Source organism: Panthera pardus, unplaced genomic scaffold (assembly GCF_024362965.1).
Source record: "Panthera pardus isolate Hobbes unplaced genomic scaffold, ASM2436296v1 HiC_scaffold_25, whole genome shotgun sequence".
Lineage (NCBI taxonomy): Eukaryota > Metazoa > Chordata > Mammalia > Carnivora > Felidae > Panthera > Panthera pardus.
In genome coordinates this window covers 24,133,384-24,156,782 of record NW_026526821.1, presented here as the reverse complement: position 1 = coordinate 24,156,782, position 23,399 = coordinate 24,133,384, and the positions used below count along the sequence as shown (strand labels likewise).

Here is a 23,399-nt window from a genome sequence, read left to right as displayed (position 1 = left end):
CTCTCCTAGCCGAGCCCCCCAAGTCTGGGGTGAAAGAGAAGCGTAAGAAGGCAGCATCTTTCCAGACGGTGTCCCAGCTGCACAAGGTGAGGCCCAGTCGGGGCCCCATGCAGGCCCTCACCTGCCAGTCTCCAGCCCCATCCCTGGTCCCTGCTCTGTCCCCTGCACCCTGGGCGGGCGGCTGTTAAGACTTGCAGTGATGTTTAACTCCTCTCTTGTGAACATCACAGCAAGTCTGTGCTGCTTCCCGTCCGCACGCTGCCTGGGCAGGGTTTGGGGGGGAATGGGGTGGGAGCCACGGGGCCTGTGGGAGGCATGGCGATTGGATGGGGGAGTGAAGACTTAGGCGACTGACAGGGCCCCAGTCAAACAGAAGAGGGAAGAGGGTCCCAAGGAACAGTGGAAGGACAGATGTGCAGAGGCATGCTTAGACGCCTGGCTCACCAGTCCTCAGCAGGCTGATCCACTATGGTTTCCAATTCTGCTTCTTGCCCCTCTTGTGCTTTCTCCCCTCTCCTCACCCCCAGGAGAACCTCAACAAGCTGATGACCAACCTACGGGCCACACAGCCCCACTTTGTCCGTTGCATTGTCCCCAACGAGAACAAGACCCCAGGTAGTCACCCCAGGGCTGGGTTGGTGGGGTGAGGACATTGGAGGGAGGGGACAAGGCAGACTTAGAAGCTGGGTCTTCCCTCTCCTCAGGGCCTGCGTGGTCTCAAAGAAAGCCCCTATGTGGGCTGTTGGTCTTTCTCTGGGGCATAAAGGTGTGTCCATTGACTTCTAAGCTTTCCCTTTAACCTCCACCACAACCAGGGGTCATGGATGCCTTCTTAGTGTTACACCAGCTTCGCTGCAATGGGGTTCTGGAGGGGATCCGGATCTGTCGCCAAGGATTCCCCAACAGGCTGCTCTATGCTGACTTCCGGCAGCGGTGGGTGTCTGCCTGCCCAGCCCTGGTTTCCCACCACCCCCCTTCCTGCTCCTATACAGCCACCTTCCCCCTTGCCCTCCCTCGGGTGTAGGCAGCAGCCTGAGGGAATGGGAAAGGCACACACTTAGAGCCAAAGGGATCAAGGTTCCAAGGACTGAGATTCCAAACACTGAACATGGAGACTGGGCTGGCACCCCGATGGGAGATGGTGGTAACTGAGACAGGGGTGGGCTAGGGGAGTAGCCATCAGGCTTCGGGTATTTGAGGTGTAGCCAGTAGGCCATGTTAATGGATTGGATAGGGAATAAGAAAAAGACAAGGGTGATCCCAGGTTTGGGGCCTGAGCAACTGGGGAGTAGATGTGCTGAGATACCAAGATGGGGCTTTTCCATATTATGGAGTGGGGAGGGATAGTGGATTGAGTTCCACTTTGACCAAGTTAGGTTTGAAATGTCTTCAGCAGAGGTTCGAGAGGAGAAGTCGAAGTGGGGCAGGCAGGAGCTGGATATGGATTTGGGAGTTGAGTGAGGGGCCCATAGACTAGACTTTGTGTAACGCCAGTCAGTGCTGTTAGCTCCTTCCCCCTTCCCTTTATATGTTTGATTTTATCAGCTACACATGTCCATAGCCCCCCTCCCCTGAAGTACCTGTAGTCATGCACACTGACGTACGCATGTTGGCACAAATATAGTTGGCGTGCTTCTACGCATGTGCATGCTCGCTCGCTCTCCCTCCTTCCTCCCCGCCCACCCTTGTTTTGTGAGTTTGTTTTTTCATGTAAGAGAGATTCTCCTTATCAGCAGACATAAGTCTGCACCATCCCCCTTTTTTTTCTTTTAATTAAGACTTTTTTAAAGAGCAGTTTTAGGTTCACAGCAAAATGGAGGGGAAGGTACAAAGAGATTTCCCATATGCCTTTGCTTCCCCCGCCCCCCAGCCTCCTCCATGATCAGCATCCCTCACCAGAGTGGGACATTTGTTACAGTGGCTGGGGACAGGAGAGTCACCCAAAGTCCATAGTTTACGTTAGGGTTTGCTCATGGCAGTGTACGTCCTGTGAGTTTGGACAGATGTATTAACGGCATGCAGCATCATTCCTTTTGTTCTGGCTATAGTATCCCAGAGTCTAGTGAACCGTGCTTTGTTTATCAGCCCCTGGTGAGGGGTCTTTCACGTTTCTCTAACCTTAATGCTATGGCCACAGCCACCTGGACCCACAGAAGTGGATGTGCTGGGTACCCTTGCTCTTGTTTAGAATTCTCTCTCTCAAATGTTCTTTAGGCTTTGATACACCATACCATATCACCTTCTTTATATTTTTTGCCTTCTAAAAAAATAAGATGAATTACAAAAAATTGTAAGTTAAAAAATTATAAAAGTGTTGCATGCCTGTTGTAAATACTACAATCTCTCTCTCTTTTAAGTTTATTGAGAGAGAGTGCAAGCAGGGGAAGGGCAGAGAGAGAAAGAGAGAGAGGATCCCAAGCAGGCTCCGCACTATCAGTGGAGGGCCTGACCTGGTGCTCAAACCCGGGAACCATGAGTTCATGACTTGAGCCAAAATCAAGAGTCAGATGCTCAACCGACTGAGCCACCCAGGCACCCAATACTACAATCTCTTAAAGAACTTAATTAATGAATGCATTTAAATGCAACCCAAGGTTTGTAAGCAGACTGTGCTCAATCCCCAGTGTCACCATGCTCCCCCACTGGAGCCTCTGCTGTGGCCTCTGGGAGGCCTTCGAATATTCCCTTGCTCCCCTGCCCAGCCCCCTCCTCAGCAGCCCTCCCGTGCTCTCCCAGGTACCGCATCCTGAACCCCAGTGCTATCCCAGACGACACCTTCATGGACAGCAGGAAGGCCACGGAGAAGCTCCTGGGCTCATTGGACATTGACCACACCCAGTACCAGTTTGGCCACACCAAGGTCGGGGCACATAGGACTTAGGGCTGACCCGGGGGTGGGCAGTCACACTGGACAGGACACATGCAGGTGGCTGGGGGTTACACCTGGTGCATCCTCCCCCACCCCAGGTGTTCTTCAAGGCTGGGCTTCTAGGCATCCTGGAAGAGCTTCGTGACCAGCGTCTGGCCAAGGTTCTGACGCTGCTACAGGCACGGAGCCGGGGCCGCCTCATGCGCCTTGAGTATCAGCGCCTGCTTGGAGGCAGGTGTGTGTGGGGAGGGAGCAGCAGACAGGGGTAGGGGTGTGACCACAGTATCCTGGCTGCCGGGACCACCAGGCTCCCCAACCCTGTGATATTGTCTCTCATGTGGGTCAGACTATCCCTGCGGCTGGTTAGGTGTCTCTGAAGGTGCAGGGTCCTGTCTTGTCCCCCTCAACTGCCAGTTTCCATTTCCTCACCTCAAAATCAGGATAAGATCACCTTTCTCTTCACTCCAGGCCACTCAGAGTGGTAATAATGACAACCAGTGTTTCCCGAGACTCTTAAGTGCCAGGCCCCAGGCAAGAGGCTTTATTTGCATGATCTTGCTTAAAGTGCCAAACAGTCCTCAGGAGGCGGGCACTGTGATTATACTTCATCAGCAGAGCTGCTCTCTGAGTCCGAGAACCAGTCACAGCTGGCTAGTGGTGGGGAAGCTGGGGTGTGAGCCCAGGCATGTGACCCCAGAGCTCCAAGTATATCAGGGTACATTCCTGGTTTCTTCAGGACACTTGCAAGGACCACCAGGACATTTAGGGCTTCTGAGCCCTTACCCTGGAGGTAGACCCATTTGATCTTGGGCCTCTCTCTCTCCACCTCACAATAAAGCAGAGGCATTAGATCCACTTGAGATCACATGCTGAAGCGTTCACCGTGTGCGGAGCCCAGCCCAGGGCAGGTGCCCAGGAGCATCGGGGCTGTTACCGTGGAGGGGCAGCACTGGGCCTCCTGGCCACCCGTGGCTTCCCCTCCCCAGGGATGCCCTGTTCACCATCCAGTGGAATATCCGCGCCTTCAATGCCGTCAAGAATTGGTCATGGATGAAGCTCTTTTTCAAGATGAAGCCATTGCTGCGCTCAGCGCAGGCCGAGGAAGAGCTGGCGGCCCTTCGGGCGGAGCTTCGGGGGCTGCGAGGGGCACTGGCTACTGCGGAGGCCAAGCGCCAGGAGCTGGAGGAGACACACGTCAGTGTCACCCAGGAGAAGAATGACCTGGCCCTGCAGCTCCAGGCAGTGAGTAGGGGAGGAGAAGGGAGATGGAGGGTTTCCATTGGTGACCTATGCCCCTGGCACTCCAGAAAACCCCAGGCTGCTTTGAGGAAACACAGCCAGACCCCTGGTCAGGGTGGACATGGTGCGCCATATGGGTGCTCAGGATCTGGATCTTTCTTCCGAGTCTCAAACATGCCATGAGATGAGAGACTGTGGGCTCACGTCCCCTATCAGAGTCAGTCTGTTCCCGTGTCCTGATGCTCCTGCCCCATGCTACCTTGGCCTCCTGCTAAAGCTGCAGTGGAGCCCCATCTCCTTGGCCCTCCTTCATTCCTGTCCCTGACACAGACCCATGCTCCCTTCTCTGGTTAAGGGCCATGGAAACCCAGGGTACATTACGTACCCAGGCACGTAACAGTAATGGCCAGAGGGCAGGGATCAAGGGTCTGGAAACTTCCCAAGTCCACTGAGTCATTCCTTCCTTCAGCAAACACTATGAGTATCACCTGTGTGCCAGGCCCCACGGTCGCTCTGAGGACACGTTGGTGGGAAGTCAGGCCTGTGGTCACAGAACTCACCTGCTAGTGGGCAAGCAGGGGTGAGGAGCTGGTGAGGCGGGAGAGAATACCCAAGCCAATCACGGCACAGCTGCCTGTCCCCTTGGAAGGCCATAGCCCAGAGCTCTCTGAGAGCCCTTGTTTGGGCTTCTCACTCTGGGTTGCCCCAGCCTGTCTGACGTTCCCCTCTTGATGGTGCTGCTTCTACCCCTGCCCATCCCTTTCCCTGAGCCCCCAGCCCAGCACACCTGAGCCCCTTTGGGGCCAAGAGCAGGTCATAGGCATTCCTTGGTCCCCAGCTGAGCGTGGGTGTCACACGTTTGCATGGAACTTTTTTTCCGGGGCCTGGCCTCGTGTCCCTCGGCTGGTTTGCCTGGCCATGGCTCTGTCCCATTCCCCATGTCCCTCTCCAGGAGCAGGAAAACTTGGCAGATGCTGAGGAGCGCTGCCACTTGCTGATCAAGTCCAAGGTGCAGCTCGAGGCAAAGGTGAAGGAGCTGAGTGAGCGGCTGGAAGATGAGGAGGAGGTGAATGCCGACCTGGCCGCCCGCCGGCGCAAGCTGGAGGATGAGTGCACAGAGCTCAAGAAGGACATCGACGACCTGGAGCTGACACTGGCCAAGGCCGAGAAGGAGAAGCAAGCCACGGAGAACAAGGTATGGTCTGGGCCAGGTGGGGGGAAAGGCTCCGAGCCAGGGGGCTGGCCGTGGGGCCAGGCAGCTGCTGCTCTCCCTGCGGGCTCTGTGACGCCCCTGCTGGGTGGCCCAGGGCAGGTCACTTCCTCTCTGTGGGCTCCCATTTCCTCCTGTCAGGTGGGGTTAATAGCAGCACTTCCCTCATTAGGTTGAGGATTCAGTGTGTGACCACCTTTTGCTTGCACTCAGCACAGGGCTTAGCGCACAGCAGGTGCTCAGCAAATGCCAGTATTTTGTCATCCATCCTGGCTGGTAAGGCCCGTGAGGGCAGGAAGCCCCTTTCCCGGCTCTGCATCCCCTGGGTGCCTCTGGATCCCTTCTGCCCCTGACCCCCTAGCACAGCCCCACGTGGTTCACAGGGCCGGGAATACTGACTCATTATACAGGAGGGAAAGAGGGGCTCACTCAGGTGCTCACAGGGGAAACCAGGACTGTCTGGAACACCCGTTATACCGAAAGTAGCTGGCATCTACTACTAATTGAGGCTCAGAGTGAAACGACTTGCCCAAGACCCCCCCTAGTTGGAAGGGGCGGTTGCTGTGACCTGGCATGGTGGCTCCTTGCACCAGAGTGTGGGAGGGGCATCCTCACGGTGACCCTGGCCCTGGCACAGGTGAAGAACCTGACAGAGGAGATGGCGGCACTGGACGAGTCGGTGGCCCGGCTGACCAAGGAAAAGAAGGCATTGCAAGAGGCCCACCAGCAGGCCCTGGGTGACCTACAGGCCGAGGAGGACCGCGTGAGCGCACTGGCCAAGGCCAAGCTCCGGCTGGAGCAGCAAGTGGAAGATGTGAGTCCTGGTCACAGCAGGGGTCTGTGTGGTGGCGCTGGGACAGCAGGGCCAGTGGCTCACGCCTGGGGGCTGATCATGCCTACCCCTCCTGCGCCATAGCTGGAGTGCTCCCTGGAGCAAGAGAAGAAGCTGCGCATGGACACGGAGCGCGCAAAGCGCAAGCTTGAGGGTGACCTGAAGCTGACGCAGGAGTCGGTGACGGATGCTGCCCAGGACAAGCAGGAGCTGGAGGAGAAGCTCAAGAAGTAGGCATGGGCTGGGCGGTGGCAGACCGGCAGGCGGCCTCCTGAGCCTATACCCCGGTTCTCCCTCTGGACCCTCCAGTCAGTTCTGCTTCACTGCAGGCGTTGAATGTGTAGGGTTGAGATGGGAGTCACTCAGGTGCAGGTGGTCGTGTCCTGCCTTCCTTGCCCCCAACGGTCCCAGCCAGGCTCTGGTGGGGGGTGGTTTGAGAGGGAACACAGGGATGAGGTCGCTGAGGGCTTGGTGCCTCAGGTGGGGAGGAGGGAGACTGGAGGACCAAGGGACTCCAGGCAGGTTGATGGAAGTGAGGACTTGCGCTGGCTCACGGCCCCCTCCACCTCCAGGAAGGACTCTGAGTTGAGTCAGCTGACCCTGCGGGTGGAGGATGAGCAGCTCCTTGGGGCACAGCTACAGAAGAAGATCAAGGAACTGCAGGTGTGTGGGGCACGGGGTGGGGGGTGCGGGAAGGGCCAGGGCCAGAGGCACGCAGAGGTGACTGCTGCCGTCTGCCTGTCCCCAGGCTCGGGCGGAGGAGCTGGAAGAGGAGCTGGAAGCGGAGCGTGCAGCCCGGGCCCGCGTGGAGAAGCAGCGAGCCGAGGCAGCCCGGGAGCTGGAGGAGCTGAGCGAGCGGCTGGAGGAGGCCGGCGGGGCGTCCGCAGGGCAGCGTGAGGGCTGCCGCAAGCGCGAGGCCGAGCTGGGCCGGTTGCGGCGGGAGCTGGAGGAGGCGGCACTGCGGCACGAGGCCACGGTGGCTGCCCTGCGACGCAAGCAGGCTGAGAGCGCGGCCGAACTGGGCGAGCAAGTGGACAGTCTGCAGCGGGTGCGGCAGAAGCTAGAAAAGGAAAAAAGCGAGCTCCGCATGGAGGTGGATGATCTGGGCGCCAATGTTGAGACTCTGGCCCGTGGCAAGGTGTCTGCCTCCTTCCTGAGTCTAGCATTCTGACTGAGCTCTGATCCCATGCCCATCTAGACTCTAAACTGATCCTGACTCCAGCACTGACCCTACCCCTGACCCTGTACCTGATCCTGACCCCTGACCTATTTATCAGTCATCCATCCCCAACCCCACACTGGTCCTGACCTCAAACCCTGATTCCTAACTCTGGGCCCTGACTCCAGGTCATTTTTGACCCAGCATCTAATTCTAACCTCTCAGTCCTTGACCTCTGTCCTGACTGGTCCTGTCCCGAATCCCGGCACCCAGCCTTGACCCCTGACCTTTGTACCACCTAATCCTGACAGCTGACTTATGAGCACTGTCTGCAACTGACTTCAGACTCTAGTATCCTAACCTCATCCTGGCCCTCTCACTTCTGACACCCATCTTTAAAAAAAAATTTTTTTTTTAACATTTATTTTTGAGACAGAGACAGAGCATGAACGGGGGAGGGCCAGAGAGAGAGGCAGACACAGACTCTGAAACAGGCTCCAGGCTCTGAGCTGTCAGCACAGAGCCCGATGCAGGGCTCGAATTCACAGACCGCAAGATCATGACCTGAGCCGAAGTCGGACGCTTAACCGACTGAGCCACCCAGGTTCCCCCAGACACCCATCTTTATTTTAAAGCCAAGGTCCAGCAGTAGAATCTCTGACCCTGAACTTGGGGCTCTGCTTTCCCTTTGATTCCCGGGCCCATGTCTAGCCTTCTAGTTCCCAGTCCAGGGGTCCTGGCCCTGATTGGCAGCTCCAGACACTGCCTTGTGATTCACAAACTTGTTCTGACTCCTGACCCTGGATCCCAGGCCAGTGCCGAGAAGCTGTGCCGGACCTATGAGGATCAGCTGAGTGAGGCCAAGATCAAGGTGGAAGAGCTGCAGCGGCAGCTAGCAGATGCGAGCAATCAGCGTGGGCGGCTGCAGACTGAGAGTGGTGAGGCCGGGGGCTTGGCTGGGCCACCCTGGGGCCTTGGCGCTGCCCCTCACCCGCCTGACCTGCCACTCACCCTCGGCCCCGCAGGGGAGCTGAGCCGCCTGCTAGAGGAGAAGGAGTCTCTGATTAGCCAGCTGAGCCGGGGGAAGGCCTCGGCCACCCAGAGCCTGGAAGAACTGCGGAGGCAGCTGGAAGAGGAGAGCAAGGTGGGCCGGCCACCTGCTGCTACAGAGCTGGCAGGGTGGGCCCTGGGGCCACCAGCCCGGCCCAATACTGAGGTCACTGAGGTCCTTGCAGGCCAAGAGCGCGCTGGCCCATGCTGTGCAGGCTTTGCGGCATGATTGTGACCTCTTGCGGGAGCAGCACGAGGAGGAGGCGGAGGCCCAGGCTGAGCTACAGCGGCTGCTGTCCAAAGCCAATGCTGAGGTGGCCCAGTGGCGGAGCAAGTATGAGGCAGACGCCATCCAGAGGACGGAGGAGCTGGAGGAGGCCAAGTGAGCGCCTTAGCAGCCTGGCCATCACCATGAAGGGGTGATGCCTGAGCCTCTGAGCTTTCAGGGGGTGAGGGGGGAATACGGGGACCTTACTGCCAGATTCCCCTGACTATGCGGTCCATACTATCCGCTCCCTTGGCCTAGAAAGAAGCTGGCACTGCGGCTGCAGGAGGCAGAGGAGGGAGTGGAGGCTGCTCATGCCAAGTGCTCATCGCTGGAGAAGGCCAAGCTACGACTGCAGACGGAGTCAGAGGACGTGACCCTGGAGCTGGAGCGGGCCACCTCGGCGGCTGCAGCACTGGACAAGAAGCAGCGGCACTTGGAGCGGGCGCTGGAGGAACGGCGGCGGCAGGAGGAGGAGACACAGCGTGAGCTGGAGGCTGCCCAGAGGGAGGCCCGTGGCCTGGGCACTGAGCTCTTCCGGCTGCGCCACAGCCACGAGGAGGCGCTCGAGGCTCTGGAGACGCTCAAGCGGGAGAATAAGAACCTGCAGGGTATGATCTGCTGTGGGGTTACTGAGGGTGCCCTGCTCGGGCCACCTGGGATCAGGGGTGAATGAGGTGCCCTGTTCATTCTGCAGAGGAAATCAGTGACCTCACAGACCAGGTCAGCCTCAGCGGGAAGAGCATCCAGGAGCTGGAGAAAGCCAAAAAGGCTCTGGAAGGGGAGAAGAGTGAGCTTCAGGCCGCACTGGAGGAGGCTGAGGTCAGGGACTGGCCACAGGGGCAGGGCGGGCACTGACCTGCTGCTTCCCTGGCCTCCCCTCTCCTGCAATGCACGCTCACAGCCCCCATGCCCATGCTCCAGGGAGCCCTGGAGCTGGAGGAGACCAAGACTCTGAGGATCCAGCTGGAGCTCTCCCAGGTCAAGGCTGAGGTGGACCGGAAAGTGGCCGAGAAGGATGAGGAGTGCACTAACTTGAGGTAGGGCGGCCAGAGCCAATCCTGTCCTCTGCCACCCCAGGATCCACTCCTCCTCTTGAGGCTAACACCCCTCCTGTCCCCACCGAGGGCAGGAGAAAAGCAGGCAGGCAGTGTGGGCTGGGCCCCTCTGTGTGCACAGGCACCTTGTTTGCCCCTCCCCTGGGCCTCTCTCAAGGTCAGGACTGTTGGCCCCAGTCTAGAGGCCAACTTTGGAGGCTAAAGGACGTGTTCAGGGTTATACAGTGCAGGCAAGAGCCAGGGTTCAGACATGTCTGTCTGCTGTGGAGCCTCACTCTTGTCCGTGAACTTGTTCTGAGGGTGACAGGCAGTCCCAAGGGGCTAGAGATCAGGGAAGGACAAGTCGCTTATTCCCACAATGGGTTCACGTCTACAGCATTCCTTGGCGTAAGAGCAGGTCTAATGCCTGTGCCCACCCCTTTCTCCTAGGCCACAACCCCCACTCTCCTCCCTCCTCCCCACAGGCGCAACCACCAGCGGGCAGTGGAGTCCCTGCAGGCCTCCCTAGATGCGGAGACTCGGGCCCGCAACGAGGCACTGCGGCTCAAGAAGAAGATGGAAGGTGACCTCAACGACCTGGAGCTGCAGCTGGGCCACGCCACCCGCCAGGCCATGGAGGCGCAGGCAGCCACACGGCTCCTGCAGGCCCAGCTCAAGGAGGAGCAGGCCGGGCGGGACGAGGAACAGCGGCTGGTGGCCGAGCTCCGGGAGCAGGCCCAGGCCCTGGAGCGGCGGGCCGTGCTGCTGGCCACAGAGCTGGAAGAGCTGCGGGCCGCGCTGGAGCAGGGCGAACGCAGCCGACGCCTGGCGGAACAGGAGCTGCTGGAGGCTACTGAGCGCCTTAACCTCCTGCACTCGCAGGTGGGGCCGGGAGGGCGCGGGGATGCTGGCGGCGTGGGCCTGCCGGCCGGCTCTGAGACTCCGCATCCCCACAGAACACGGGCCTCCTGAACCAGAAGAAGAAGCTAGAGGTGGACCTGACCCAGCTGAGTGGCGAGGTGGAGGAGGCTGCCCAGGAGAGGCGGGAAGCCGAGGAGAAGGCCAAAAAGGCCATCACCGATGTGAGGCTGGGCTGTGGCCGTGGGGGGGCCTGGAGCTGAGACCAAAGGGACTTTCCCCTCCTGACCAGGCTCCCCCCCACCCCACCCCACCCCATCCACTAACAGGCGGCCATGATGGCCGAGGAGCTGAAGAAGGAGCAGGACACAAGCGCACACCTGGAACGGATGAAGAAGACGCTGGAGCAGACAGTGCGGGAGCTGCAGGCCCGGCTTGAGGAGGCTGAGCAAGCTGCCCTCCGCGGCGGGAAGAAGCAGGTGCAGAAGCTGGAGGCCAAGGTGCGTGCGGCCCTCCCAGGCCGGGGCAGGGGACGAGGGGGCAGCCTGAGGATGGGCTCTGGGCAGCAGGCCCATCCCTGGCTACTCGCAGGTGCGGGAGCTGGAGGCTGAGCTCGACGCGGAGCAGAAGAAGCACGCTGAGGCCCTCAAAGGGGTGCGGAAGCACGAGCGCCGGGTCAAGGAGCTCGTGTACCAGGTGTGTGACTAGGTCCGCCACGAGGCGGGTGGGGGTGGGGTGGCCGGAACTGGCCCAGTCTGGGCAAGATCTAAATCGCCTTTTCCTGCCCAGGCTGAGGAGGACAGGAAGAACCTGGCTCGCATGCAGGACCTGGTGGACAAGCTGCAGAGCAAGGTCAAGAGCTACAAACGCCAGTGTGAGGAGGCGGTGAGTGCACTGGGGTCTGGGCAGCTGGAACTTGGGAACAACTTCAGCGCCAGTTCCAGGCTCCTCAGCCAGAGATGATGACAGTGAGCAGTCCACTCCCTCTCTCGGCCCTGTATTGCCCATGTTGGCTTTGTGTGCAGGCAAGCTGCCCTGAAAGGGCAGTGATCTAGCTCAGTGACCCCACTGTCCCAGTGGGAAGAGCGATCATTTCCTACCAGCTTTAGCTAGAGACAGGACCCAGCTGTCCCTGAAGGGACCCCATGTGCTTTCCCTTCTGCGTGCCTCTGGAAGGACTGCCTTACCTCCCCTTCTTCCTGCCAGGGGCACTGGTGATAGAGAAGGTAGAGGAGCAGTTGACCAGAAGCCAGGCCCCTCTGGGGAATGGGACGGGACCAGACTGACTACCTATCTCAGTTACAAAGGGTGACCAGGAAGGCCCTTTGTGTCCCCAGGAACAGCAGGCCAGTACTAACCTGGCCAAGTACCGCAAGGCCCAGCATGAGTTGGATGATGCGGAGGAACGGGCAGACATGGCAGAAACCCAGGCTAACAAGCTGCGGGCACGGACCCGAGATGCCCTGGGACCCAAGGTGAGAGACTGCCATGGGGCACCCCTTGCCCTCTGCATGGGGGAGGGAGGATGGGAGGGTGAAGCTCACTCAGCTACTCCTGTCCCCATAGCACAAGGAGTGACCCCTGAGCTCTGAAGACGATGCCTGCTGTGTGTCGTCTCCTGCTGCACCCTGAATAAATGCCATGTCTGCGGCTCCAGCTACTTGCCTTCTCCTTTTTTGAGGTTCAGGAGAGCAAAGGAACACACAGTCCCTGGACAAAAGTCAGGTCCACAACAGTCATTTAAAATAAAGTTCTTTAATAGTCTCCATTTAATTGGTTTATTTGTTGTTAATAAATTGGCAACACAAGGAGGGGCCAAGGGTGTGCTCCTAGCCAGGCTCCTGTGTGTGTGGGCTCAGGCAGGAGACGCTGCCTTGGGGCAGGGCACAGCCACCCGGTGCCCCAAGGGATGGAAGAAAAGGGTCCCCACTTCTAGGGAAACCCCCTGGGATGAACACAGCGGCCAGTGAGCAAACAGAACCAGAGTCGCTAAAGGAAAACAAGGGAGGGAGGGATAGATAGGCAAGGGTGGGGGAAGGCAGCGTCCTCTGGTAGCCCCCACCCCTGCCCGCGGGGGCTCAGAAGCCTTTGCCTGGGTCCAAAGGCCAGAGCAAGCTTGGCTCACAGATTGGAGGAGGGTGCCCGTATCTCCCTCCCCACCCCGGGACTGACAGCCAAGAGACAGGGCAAGAGCTCAGACAGAGCTATTTTTTAAAGTTCCTTTACCTCTCTCTGGGTGGGCTGGGGCCCCAGGGTTCTGAAGGAAGGGTGGGCATAGTATCCCTGTCCTTATCATGGGGGTCTTGAGGGAACTGAGGTTCCCCAGTGACCTGGGGCCCTCAGACCCAAGGGCTTCTAGATGCTCCCTCCCCATAAGCTTGTACCTGAAGACCTGGGGCAGACAGAGTTATCGGGGAGGCAGGGAAGGGGAGTGACCAGGCAGGGTGTGTGGCACACGTACCCACGCTCACCCACACTGGCCCTGGCCTGGCAGCCTCCCGAGGCCTGGCCCAAGGTCACTCCTCGGTGAAGTCCCTGTCTATGTCCATGTAGGGCTCCTCAATGTAGCTGACGAGGGCAGAGGGTGACTGGCGGTCTGGGTTCAACAGGATGGACACGGTCTCTTTCCAGTATGAGAAGCTGATGCAGGAGCTCTGGGCAAAGAGAGAGGGGCTAGGCTAGGACGCCTGGAGGACCCAGGCCGAACCAGGCACCCCGTGGGGAGGGCTGGCAAGGCGACAGAGAGCTACCACACAGCCCAGGCAGAGACCACACCCTCAAGACGGCCCATGGCCTATCCACTGGGAGGTTGGGGTGGGGCGGGGGGACACTCACATTCTCCAGGCAGGTGCTGTCCTTGTCCTTGTGCAGGTAATGCTGCTGCCAGAAGCGCAGCAGGTTGTGGAAGTTGTTGAGTAGGAAGCCGGGGTACTTCTTGCTGTGTTCCATTCGCTGCAGCAGCCGCAGGTACAGGGGCAGCCGCTCTTTCCGCCGGGCCAGCATCAGGATCACCAGGCTGGTATTGAGGCAGCTGACGTTCTCCTGCGAGGCGCCAGGCGTGCCATGTTAGGTGCATGCAGGTAGCCCCAGTGGCCCCTGGTGGATCTGGGGTGCCACTGGGCAGGGAGGAGGGTGTCTCATGCCACGCACTGAGCTGCCCCTGCACAACCCTGAGAGGATAGGGCATGGCGGGCGGGGGTGGGGGGGGGGGGGTCATCGTCAGTGGTCTAGAGTCCACTCCTCCTCCAGAATCAGTTCAGGCATCACGTCTTCTTGGGAGCTCTGGTTCCCGGAGCTTCCATCCCAAGGGTGGGGCAGGGTGCCCGCATTAGGTGCAGCTACCTCACTTTCTAACTTCTGCTCAGCACCGAGCTGGAAGGGTCTCGGGCTGGTTCACTGTGCAGCCCCAGCCCAGTGCCCTGCCTCGGTAAATGTGTGCTAACTGAAGGAACAAAGAACCACCTCTGAGGGGTTGAGCATTAACCCCATTTTAGAAAAGAGGAGTGTGAAGCTTAGGGAAGGGGAAGCTGCAGTTACTTAGTGAGGGAGTGGGAAGTCACATCAAGTCCAATCCCAAAGCCTGCACAGCAGGAGCTCGGAGAGCACTGAACAGGGAGTCAAGAACTCCATGCCAATCCTGACCCATCTGTGACTTCAGAGACCTCTTCCCTCCTCAGGCCCCATCTGTAAAATGGCACACCAGTCCCTCATTGGAAAAAGTCCTCAGAATAGCTGGCGGGGTTTCCTAGGAACCAACAGACGGATCAAGACACATGTCTAGGGCAAAGATGGGACAGATCAACCCCTGGGCTCTGGGATGAGGGAAACTATTTCCAATCTCCCTTCCCCTCCTGCATATCTGCAGGACCTCTCACCTGGGTCAGTGTCTGCACGTGGATGATGTTGATGAGGCGGAAGAGGAAGGACATCTGTGTGGGCACCTGGGATATGTAGGCAAGCAGGCGGCACTCGGACAGGACCTCAGCAACTGGGGACAGAGGGGCAGAGGTATGACAGCAGGCTCGGAAGTTGGTCTGTGGCTCAGGCCCAGGGACCTGCCCCTCAGGCTTGTAGCCAGGCCCCACTGGGGTCCTGACTTTGGAGATGGGAGCCCCTGCCATGAAAGCAACACAGGAAAGGCTGGATGCAGCAGGAACAAATGTCCAGCTGTGCTGCCACCCAGGCTGAGTCTGCATTCTCATTACACCCCCCCCAGGAGTTTACCACCACCTTTCCCTCAGTCCCTTGCGGGGTCCTCCTCTCTGAGGCCTCCCTCCCTCAGGCTTCACCGTCTCGATCCCTCTATTCCCAGGCGATTCCAGGCAAGAGAGGAAGGGTGTTCAGTTTTCTGCATTCCATTTGCACGACAGTTTCTTTACTTTTATTAAAATCTACATGTTCATTAAAGGAAGCACGGAGGATACAGAAAAGTCAAAGCGCCAAGAAAATCTCCCAGAGAGCCATAACCTGGACCCCAGCCACGTGGGCATTTGGCGCAGCTACTTCTGGCCATTTTGTCTCCTTGCTAGATGCTGGGTGTCTGACACCACTGTGGCCACACTGGGCCGATTCACCCTGGCACCGTGGCTTTTCCTTACCTTTCATGTCCACCTGATTTTCGAACCGGTCCAGCGACAGCGTGACGCAGCGCACCAGCATGTTGGAGTCCACCAGAGAGCTGTTGATCTGCTTCAGGAACACCTGGAACTGCAGCAGAGGCCCAGCTCAGGCGGGTGGTGGTAGCTCCCACTGAAGGTGGCCACTGGCCGCACAGGGCCCCCATCCATCCAGGCCCAGCTGTGTCTCATAAGACTGAGGCCCAGACGAGCCGGGTGGCCAGCCCCCCAACAGGAGCTCGAGCCAGGGCTGACGGCAAGCCCAGTGTTTTCTACACTGATGATGGGCGCTGGACTCCCCTCATGTTCACTTCAACTAGTTTGCACTGGGTTTCTATCAAACACACCCCGTGAGGCTCACACACTGGGCCCGATCCTGCCCTTCTGGGGCTCATTGTGTCACCCACCTGCATCAGAGCCATTTTCACAGCCCACCTGCTCCCACCCTCACCCCTGCCCACAAGTAGCTGAGACGGTCACCCCTGTATACCCAGGGTCCAGCACAGAACCAGCACAGTGCAGAGGTGAATGGCCATTCGCTGAAGCCGGCCCACTGACTCCCCAGTATTCTCCAATTTCAAACCAGCACCCAAAGACTGGGAAGGACCGGGGCTCCAAGATAACTTCTGAATGATGCAGCAAACCCCATGGAGCCCGGGTTAGTCTTACCTTTGCATCAGTGTTGATATATTTATTAAATCTCTTGAATGCATCAACATTGAACTTCATCAATTCCCCCAGAAGGTCAAAGTAACTCTGGAGCACATCCCTCGACTTGCACTCGCTGTCCACGATGCAGTACAGGATGTGCTGGGGTGGGAGAGGACAGGATGAAGGCAGGAAGGTGGCTGAGCCCTGGGGCCGAGAAGCAGATGTGGCTGCCGCCCCCAGGCTGTGCTCAACCAAGCTGCCCACTGTCTGCCTCCCACCAGGGCCTGGCACATAGCTCAGACCACATGACATTTGCTTTGAGTTAAGCATCCACGTCAGTTGATGGAACTCATTTCCCTGTCTAGATTCTCATCTGAGGATGCTGGGCACTCCAAGGGCAGGGCCAGGCATTACACACACCACCAGGAGGCTGGGGGTGGGTTGAGGTGTGCAGTCATGACCTCTTGCTTGCCCAGGGCTCTCCAGCCGGCAGGCGAGGGGAGCCGTCTCCAGAAGTAACAATGGCCACTGCCTGAGCACTGAGGCCATTCAAGTAAATGAAGCACAGGATTTAAGGGCACAGGACACATTTTGACCCCATGGTTTGTCTTTATATTTATGAATAAGAAAGTTTATACCAAAATCGATGAATTTTCATCAGGAACAAAAGCCAGTTTAACTCTTACAATAGAGTTTTCTACAACAGTTAAACTGTTTCCATTTTTCATTTGCATTTTCCTGAAGTTATGCTGATTTAGATCAATTCCTTATGGATTTTACAACAATTCATGGGTCAGTTTCTTGTTTGTATCCTTTTTTTTTTTTAAACCAATGATATCTCTGGCCACTTTGTTCCCTGCCTCTTGTAAATTTTGCTTTTTCTGCAGACCACTTTACAATAAAGGAGAATTGACTTTTGGTCAACAGCAAAATATCCTCAGGGTCAAAAGGCCTTGCTGGGTAACTACAGACTCTTACACTCTTCCATGGCCACCCCCCAGATCCCTCAATCATCTGTTAAGCACCTAAGGAACCCACACTTGGAAACTCAGGGGAAGTCCCAGGACAACTGCACTGGCATTTCAAAATAGAGATTTGGTCTGCTCCTGACCAGCTGTCTAAGTCTCACGAAGGAGAGCAATGCATGGGGCTAGGGGGAGAACGGGACACCCAACACCCTGGCTCCTCCAGGCTATTACCTCCAGAAGGCCTCGCTTCAGCAGGAACATCTGGTCTGCATAGGAGGTGGTCCCTCGGAGGAAACTCTCCACAGCCCGGGCTTGCCAAAACCTGCGACCCAAATGTTGACCCCTGGCCCAGGTGGCTAAGGCTGCCCTCTTCTGGCCCATATTCCATTCACCAAGGGGGCTGGGAGATGTTTGCTGTCTTGCTTTATTCGACATTCACTGAACATCTACTAGGCGTCAGGCCTCATACTAGGCACTGGGGACATAGCAATAGTCCTTATCCTCATGGAGCTGACAGCTCAGTGGGGAACTGTCATCTATTTGGTTCTGTCTGGAAGAAGCTGTGTCTCAAAGAAGATGGATCCAGGATTAGAGGGCTGGCTACAGTAAGTCACATACGAAAATACACTCTAGCTTTGCCCCTTCAGAAGAATAGAAGGACAATGGAAAGTGGTGCTGAGAGTGCATGAGGGAACCTGACAGATCTGTACAGATGGGCCACTGAGCTCACTTCTGATGGGCTGTCGTAGAGAAGAAGTGGCCCTGAGGGTGGGGGGTAGAGCTGGGATCAATGAGGGGAAGACTGGACAAGGCAGGCTGAGTTGACAGGGGGCACATGTGGGCACGAACCTATTGGTAGATCACACCCAACCCTGACCAATGCCTCCCTTACCCGCTACTTCTGTCCACAGCCTTCACAACTCATCTTAGGTGAGCCAGAGGAGCTCTGGGGAGCCCTCCCTGTCCACACCCACCCCCCCCCTCAGCCCCCAGCTGGATAAGGAGCTTTCCTTTGTTCCCAAGCCCCTGGGGCAGGTCCTGGCTCTATTTCTTTCCACACTGCACTCCAACAGGTTTCTTTACACGCCTGTTTCCCACAACCCAGGGAACTCCACGGGCAGGGGCTGCAGCTATTTCCTACCATCTGTCCAGCGCCAGCACAGAGTAGGTGCTTGGTGAATGCTTGGTTAGTCCCTAAAATATACTGCTGGGATGCAGCAGAAGCTCATGCACACCTGTGGAGTCAGACCCCCTCCCCCCCAGACTAGTCGGATATCCACAGCAGAAGCTGGTAGTCACATGAGGTATTTCTAACCACTCGAGAGAAATGCTTGGCTCCTGGACCCTTCAGGAGTGGCAGGTGCCTGTCCCCAGACCTACCTGAATGATGATTCGGCTGGCTCCTTCTTCATGACCTGCAGCAGACGAGTTAATAAGCCCCTCTTCCCATCACACACCAAACTCCTGAAACAAAACAGGTACATCAGTGGCAGACGTGAGGCTGACAGGGCCAAGTTCCACTTGGCCAAGGGGCTGCTATCTTGGGGCCCTGGGGTTGGATCTCCCTGCTGGTTTAGGTGGGTGAAAAAACCTGGGACATTTCCAAACCTGCAGAATGCCCCCCAGTTCCATCTGTGTCCAGAGGACTCCAAGGACTCCTGCAGTCTTAGAACTGAAGAGCCAAGTGTACCCACACCACATCTCAGGCCAGCTTTCCCTTCCCAGACTCACTGGCAAGTGATCAGAGGCCAGAAAAACCCAGAGTCAGTGCTCAGAACTGCTGGAGGGCTGTTTACACCAAAGCGAGTTTGAAATGCCAGGACAGAGTCTACCAGATGGGGCAAAGTCTGTGCCAACAGGGTGAGAGAGGGAGTACCCTGGCCCCCACGTTCAGCTCCGCTGGCTTTGGACAAGTCCCTGTGCCTCTGGGCCTCAGCTTGCTGGTCTAGGAAGCAAGATGTTCGATGAGGAAATGACTTGGGCTGCATCATGGGGAACAGATGGCCAAGCAGGCAGGGATTCTGAGCCCTTAAACTCCCTCTTCAAATAGAACAGCTCTACTTTTATCCCCTCCAGACATTATGGACTATGCACGATTTTATTTGAACAGATTTCTCTTGCTTTAAAAAAAAAAAAAAATAGAGCCTGGGAATTATGACTTCTGTTGCTGGCTATAGTCCTCCCTGCCCTGACCCTCAGGAACCTGTGACCTCCCTGCTGGTCAGAAGGTAGCACGAGCATAATCCAGCTAATGGGACTTATCACAGGGCAAGAAGCATGTCAGCAAAGGTGAGTGACAAAGGAGTGGGCAGAACACATGTGACTTTTGGCAGATGACCTCTCCAAACCCCTGCTCCCCACTCTGTAAAGTGGAGATGATGATGGCACCTCCCTCCCATGGCTGCTGTGTGGCCCCAGTGAGGTAATGCAGGGGACATGAGGACAGTGCATGACACCCAGGAGGCCTCAGGACATCGGAGCTACATGTGAAAGAGAAAGGATAAGTACCAGACCTGTGGGCACTCATCTGTGAACCCGGGGGCACGCAGGCAGCCAGGGCAGGCTGTGGGCCAGAGCTGCATGCCACCCACCTGTCAGTGTTGAGGACGGCTTCCACCTCAGGGATGTTGGCCTTGAGAGAGATGGCACTGAGTTCGTTCAGCTCCTGGTTATTGAGCAGCAGGTACTTGTTCCTGCAACAAATGGATTGGAAGGGGTAAAGGACAGGCACCAGGCTAATTCCCTTCTTGCCCAGTTCCTGTGGTGAGAGCCAGAGAATCTTCCAGGTGCCCTCCCCTGCCATCACTTGCTCCTGAGGTGGCAGAAGGGCACAGGCGAAGGGAGTCTCCCTGGCTCCCGCCCCTGCCCCTTTGCCTGCCACAGTCACTAACAAGGCCCATTCCCTCAGCATTTCCAGGCCTTTTGTTTGCCACTGAACATTTTTTTTTTTTTTTAATGTCTCTTTGAGAAAGAGAGAGAGTGCGAACAAGCATGCCTGCACACAAGTGGGGGATGGGTAGAGAGAGAGGGAGAAAGAGGATCCCAGGCAGGCTCTGCATATCAGCGGAGAGCCTGATATGGGGCTCGAACTCACAAACCTCAAGATCATGACCTGAGCTGAAGTCGGACTGAGCTACCCAGGCGCCCCACCACTGAACATTTCCTTTTGCTTTCTCAAAGGCACATCCAACTTGGTGATGTCCAAATCAAACTCAGCATTTTGCTTCTCAAACCTGGCTCTATTCTGGCATTCCCACAGGGGCCTGAGGCAGCTGAGACACTCCCTCCTGCGCCCTTCATCTTTAGGCCTGGCATCACCCAAGCCACGTGGACAGAAGCAGCTTCCTAAATGGTCTCCCCCAGGAACTGATTCAACACACAGCACCCAGGGAGATCTTTAGAAAATGGGACTCTGACCAGGTTACTCTACTGTCAAAAACACCCCCACAATTTCACAAGCTTTAGACTATATAAAATCTAAGCCCAAGAATTTGACTGACAAGGTCCTGTGGCTGAGCCACCAACCACTTTCACAGCCTATGGGCCAAGCCCCTCTTCTTTACATCGTTCACCACACTGGCCTTCTTGAACACACGGTGCTCCACCCTGCAGGAGATTCTGCACACACCATTACTTCCGGAACAGACCCTCACTCTTCCTTTTCACCCAATTTACCACTACCGACCCTTCAGGTTTCAGCTGACAAGTTGCTTCTGCAGGGAAGAGCTCCCGACTACCCTCTGGCCAGTTCAGGGCCCCTATCAAATGTTCTCTTACAGAAGCATGCTCCCTCCCTCTGAATACCACCTCCATCCGTCACTGTGCACCAGGTGGTGTGACTCTGATTAATGTCCCTCCTCCCTTCCAGGATCGTACCCTTCACGAGACCAGGGGTCATGGCTAATTTCACTCATCGCTGTCTCCCCAGAGCCTAACAGTGCCTAACACATACAAGTGCTCAGATTTAATAAGAGTCTGATGAAAGTTAGGGACCCACTTCCTCAGAAAAAAAGTACACATTCAGAACATACTGGTGCCATTTTTTAGAGTGTTCACATACTTTCTGGAGCTTAAGTCCTTCAGACAAAGAGCCTCTGAAAGAGGATGATCAACATGATCCAGACAAAAGTAGCCAAGTGGAGGCCCTTGGCCACATTTGTCCTCAGGCACTTTCTGGTAGCTTACACAATGTTTCAAAAGAATTTAAGTCAATGTTTAAAACCAGGACCTTCCACATAAATCTTAATTTCTAGCTTCCCTTGGGGGAAAAAAACTCAGAAGCTATGTAACAGCGGGCCCAGTTTCCTGTATACCAGCAGTAGGCAAGAGCTAAGCAGTAACTGCCTGTGTGTTCCAGCTCACGAAAGTCCTTCCATCCCACCCCTTACCCTCGCCATAATGTCTCCCCAGTGCCAAGGTCAAGGGGTCAGCTGCTATTCATCCCTCCCCCGGAACTGTTTTCCTTAGAGCAGAGAATCACTCTCTTGTGAATTCTCCACTGAAGGTAGAAAAATGAAAAATGAGAGGGCAGAATACGGCTTCAAAAAAATGGGAGAGGGTACATCTCCTTGTGCAGGTGAAGAATATTCCACCTGTTCAATAAGCAAATACTCAGCCCACTTTGCCCACCTGAGGTCCCTGTGAAGGGCCAAGCTGTCCATTCCTGGTTCGGAGGGAGACAGTTGAGGGATGTATTGACTCCAAGGGTAACAAGGAGCCAGCAACTATGTACTCCCTTCCTGAGGTGGCAGTGAGGGCTCAGGGGAAGATTGGCACAGGGCCTGGCACAAAGGAAGGGCCGCATGAATGGCAGCTCTTATTACAGTATTGTCAAAGTGCAGCCACACGTGGTAACCATGTGACAGCTGCCCTCACAGCTGCCAGGTCCTCCGGAGCTGAGGTCTGAGACAGGGGAGAAGCCCTTGCAACAACTGGCCTTCCAAGGACAGCTCATACTTACTCGTGGTGGTCGCTGAAACTCTGGAGAAGCCTCAAGAACTGTATCTTCAAGGTGATGTCCTAAAACACATATGCATCCTTGATGTTAAAACCATCACCACAACGTTCCCAATGAAAATAAAACATTCTGGTGAGAGCCTGGATGTGTCGCTTTGCTTCTCTGAGCCTCTGTCCTCACACACAATGAGGACTTTTCTATAGTCAGAAACTCTTCGCTGACTTCCACAACTGGCCAATAAGAGATTAAGCTGCTGCGGACCCTTCCTGCTATCCCCCGCTTCCACCTACATGTTGAATAAAAAATAACTAAAATTCTTTTAAACGTGAGGCTAACTTCATAAGAAAGGAAAATCCATAGGAATCAGAAATGAAGAAAGGACTGCGTTCAGAGCAGTGAGCACAAGAGCAGATGGTCAGCAGCTCTGGGTGGGATGGAGAAGTGGGAATGACATTTACTCATGCCAGGGCTTGGGTTTAATGCCCTTCAGGGACTAGACAGAACCCCGTGCCCATGTAAAGCCTGGTAAGCATGTACACTTGGTGAAACAAGGGTGAGAAAAACCCCACTTATCAGCCCAGGGAGCTGGCAAAGATGCCTGTTTCTGCCCGGGTGCTACTGGTGGTGAAGGGGAGCCCCCCGAAGAGAAATCTGGCACTCAACATGAAAACTTGCCCTGTGGCACTTACTCATAAAGAACCTGGCAGACAAAAGCAAGTGTTCTGAAGAAATACTTCCAGAGGCAAGGCTACATTCCAGAACACGAGGTCACATTCCACCCTGAGGGGAATATGAAGATTCAAATGCAAGTATTAGCATCCCATGAGCAATCCAAGACCGTAAAAAAAGTATGTTACAAGTAATGAACATTAACAAAATAAAGACCAAGTCGTTTTTGACAAAGAACCAGATGTCTCAAAATGCAGAATACATTCAACTTGAAATTAAAAATTCGGATGATGGGCTGAGAGGCAAATTGGACAAGGCCAGAGAAGAACAGTAAGCTGGAAGGTCAGGCACTGTGGGAAGTCCCCAGAACATGGCACAGAGACCAGGGAGAGCCTATGGCACTGATGGCCGTGTGTGGCACTTCAAAGTCCCAGAGCACTGTCCTCCTGATGCTGGTGATCAAGCCTCCACGTGGCCCACAAGGACAGTGGGCAAAGGGAGTGTGACCTTCCTCCTGCAAAAAACAGGCTCAGAGATTCAGCGACTCGTTCAAGCTCTCCCAGCAAACTGAGCGGCATAGAGGCCTCCTGACTCCCAGTTCAGTGCTCTCTCCAGTGTACCATAAGAGAGACCAGGTAGAGGTGAGCCTCTGACTCCTTTAAAAAAGAAAGCACCCTAAAGCCCTTTCTGGCCACAGACCATTGTGGTGCATGCTCTCAGAGGGCAAAACCTACCACCAGTAGATGTGCAACAGTGTGGGGCTGCATACAGAACAAGGGGAAGCCTGCCACTAGGTAACAGAGAGGCTTTCTGGAGGAAAGGGAGCGCCCTGTCCTAGAGGTGTGCACGAGGAAGCTGACAGAGGGCCTCAGAAGGGACTTCTGCACAGGTGGAGGGGTGGGGTCAGACCCTTTCTCAAGGCAGCTTCCACTTAAGGGATCATATAGACTAGGACTTTATTTCTACTCTTTCAAAAAATGAGATTTCAAAGGGTCAACAGCAGTCCTGGAAACAAGTAC

General features: G+C 56.1%; 2 protein-coding genes across 6 annotated transcripts in view; one reads left to right on the top strand and one right to left on the bottom strand.

Moving 5' to 3' along the window:
* The window catches only part of MYH7B (myosin heavy chain 7B), a 41,562-nt gene extending 29,275 nt beyond the window's left edge, over window positions 1-12,287 (top strand). For 3 of the 4 annotated variants that reach the window (XM_019458704.2, XM_019458707.2, XM_019458708.2), the window contains 24 exons: window positions 10-86; window positions 528-615; window positions 816-933; window positions 2,737-2,860; window positions 2,968-3,104; window positions 3,856-4,111; window positions 5,061-5,303; window positions 5,956-6,132; window positions 6,235-6,380; window positions 6,723-6,813; window positions 6,899-7,288; window positions 8,121-8,247; window positions 8,335-8,453; window positions 8,545-8,741; window positions 8,886-9,235; window positions 9,322-9,446; window positions 9,549-9,664; window positions 10,147-10,543; window positions 10,618-10,743; window positions 10,849-11,019; window positions 11,111-11,215; window positions 11,309-11,404; window positions 11,857-11,994; window positions 12,086-12,287. In XM_019458704.2, the coding sequence (XP_019314249.1) occupies window positions 10-86; window positions 528-615; window positions 816-933; window positions 2,737-2,860; window positions 2,968-3,104; window positions 3,856-4,111; window positions 5,061-5,303; window positions 5,956-6,132; window positions 6,235-6,380; window positions 6,723-6,813; window positions 6,899-7,288; window positions 8,121-8,247; window positions 8,335-8,453; window positions 8,545-8,741; window positions 8,886-9,235; window positions 9,322-9,446; window positions 9,549-9,664; window positions 10,147-10,543; window positions 10,618-10,743; window positions 10,849-11,019; window positions 11,111-11,215; window positions 11,309-11,404; window positions 11,857-11,994; window positions 12,086-12,097 (3,926 nt within the window). In that variant the 3' untranslated portion in view covers window positions 12,098-12,287. The other variant, XM_019458706.2, reaches the window with a different exon arrangement.
* The window catches only part of TRPC4AP (transient receptor potential cation channel subfamily C member 4 associated protein), a 68,441-nt gene continuing 57,300 nt past the window's right edge, over window positions 12,259-23,399 (bottom strand). For both annotated transcript variants that reach the window (XM_053890333.1, XM_053890332.1), the window contains exons 11-19: window positions 21,715-21,773; window positions 19,346-19,447; window positions 18,135-18,218; window positions 16,986-17,076; window positions 15,805-15,945; window positions 15,118-15,226; window positions 14,395-14,507; window positions 13,355-13,561; window positions 12,259-13,173 (exon numbers count right to left, since the gene is read on the bottom strand). In XM_053890333.1, coding sequence (XP_053746308.1) covers window positions 13,036-13,173; window positions 13,355-13,561; window positions 14,395-14,507; window positions 15,118-15,226; window positions 15,805-15,945; window positions 16,986-17,076; window positions 18,135-18,218; window positions 19,346-19,447; window positions 21,715-21,773 — 1,044 coding nt within the window. In that variant the 3' untranslated portion in view covers window positions 12,259-13,035. The remainder of the gene's footprint in view (window positions 13,174-13,354; window positions 13,562-14,394; window positions 14,508-15,117; window positions 15,227-15,804; window positions 15,946-16,985; window positions 17,077-18,134; window positions 18,219-19,345; window positions 19,448-21,714; window positions 21,774-23,399) is intronic.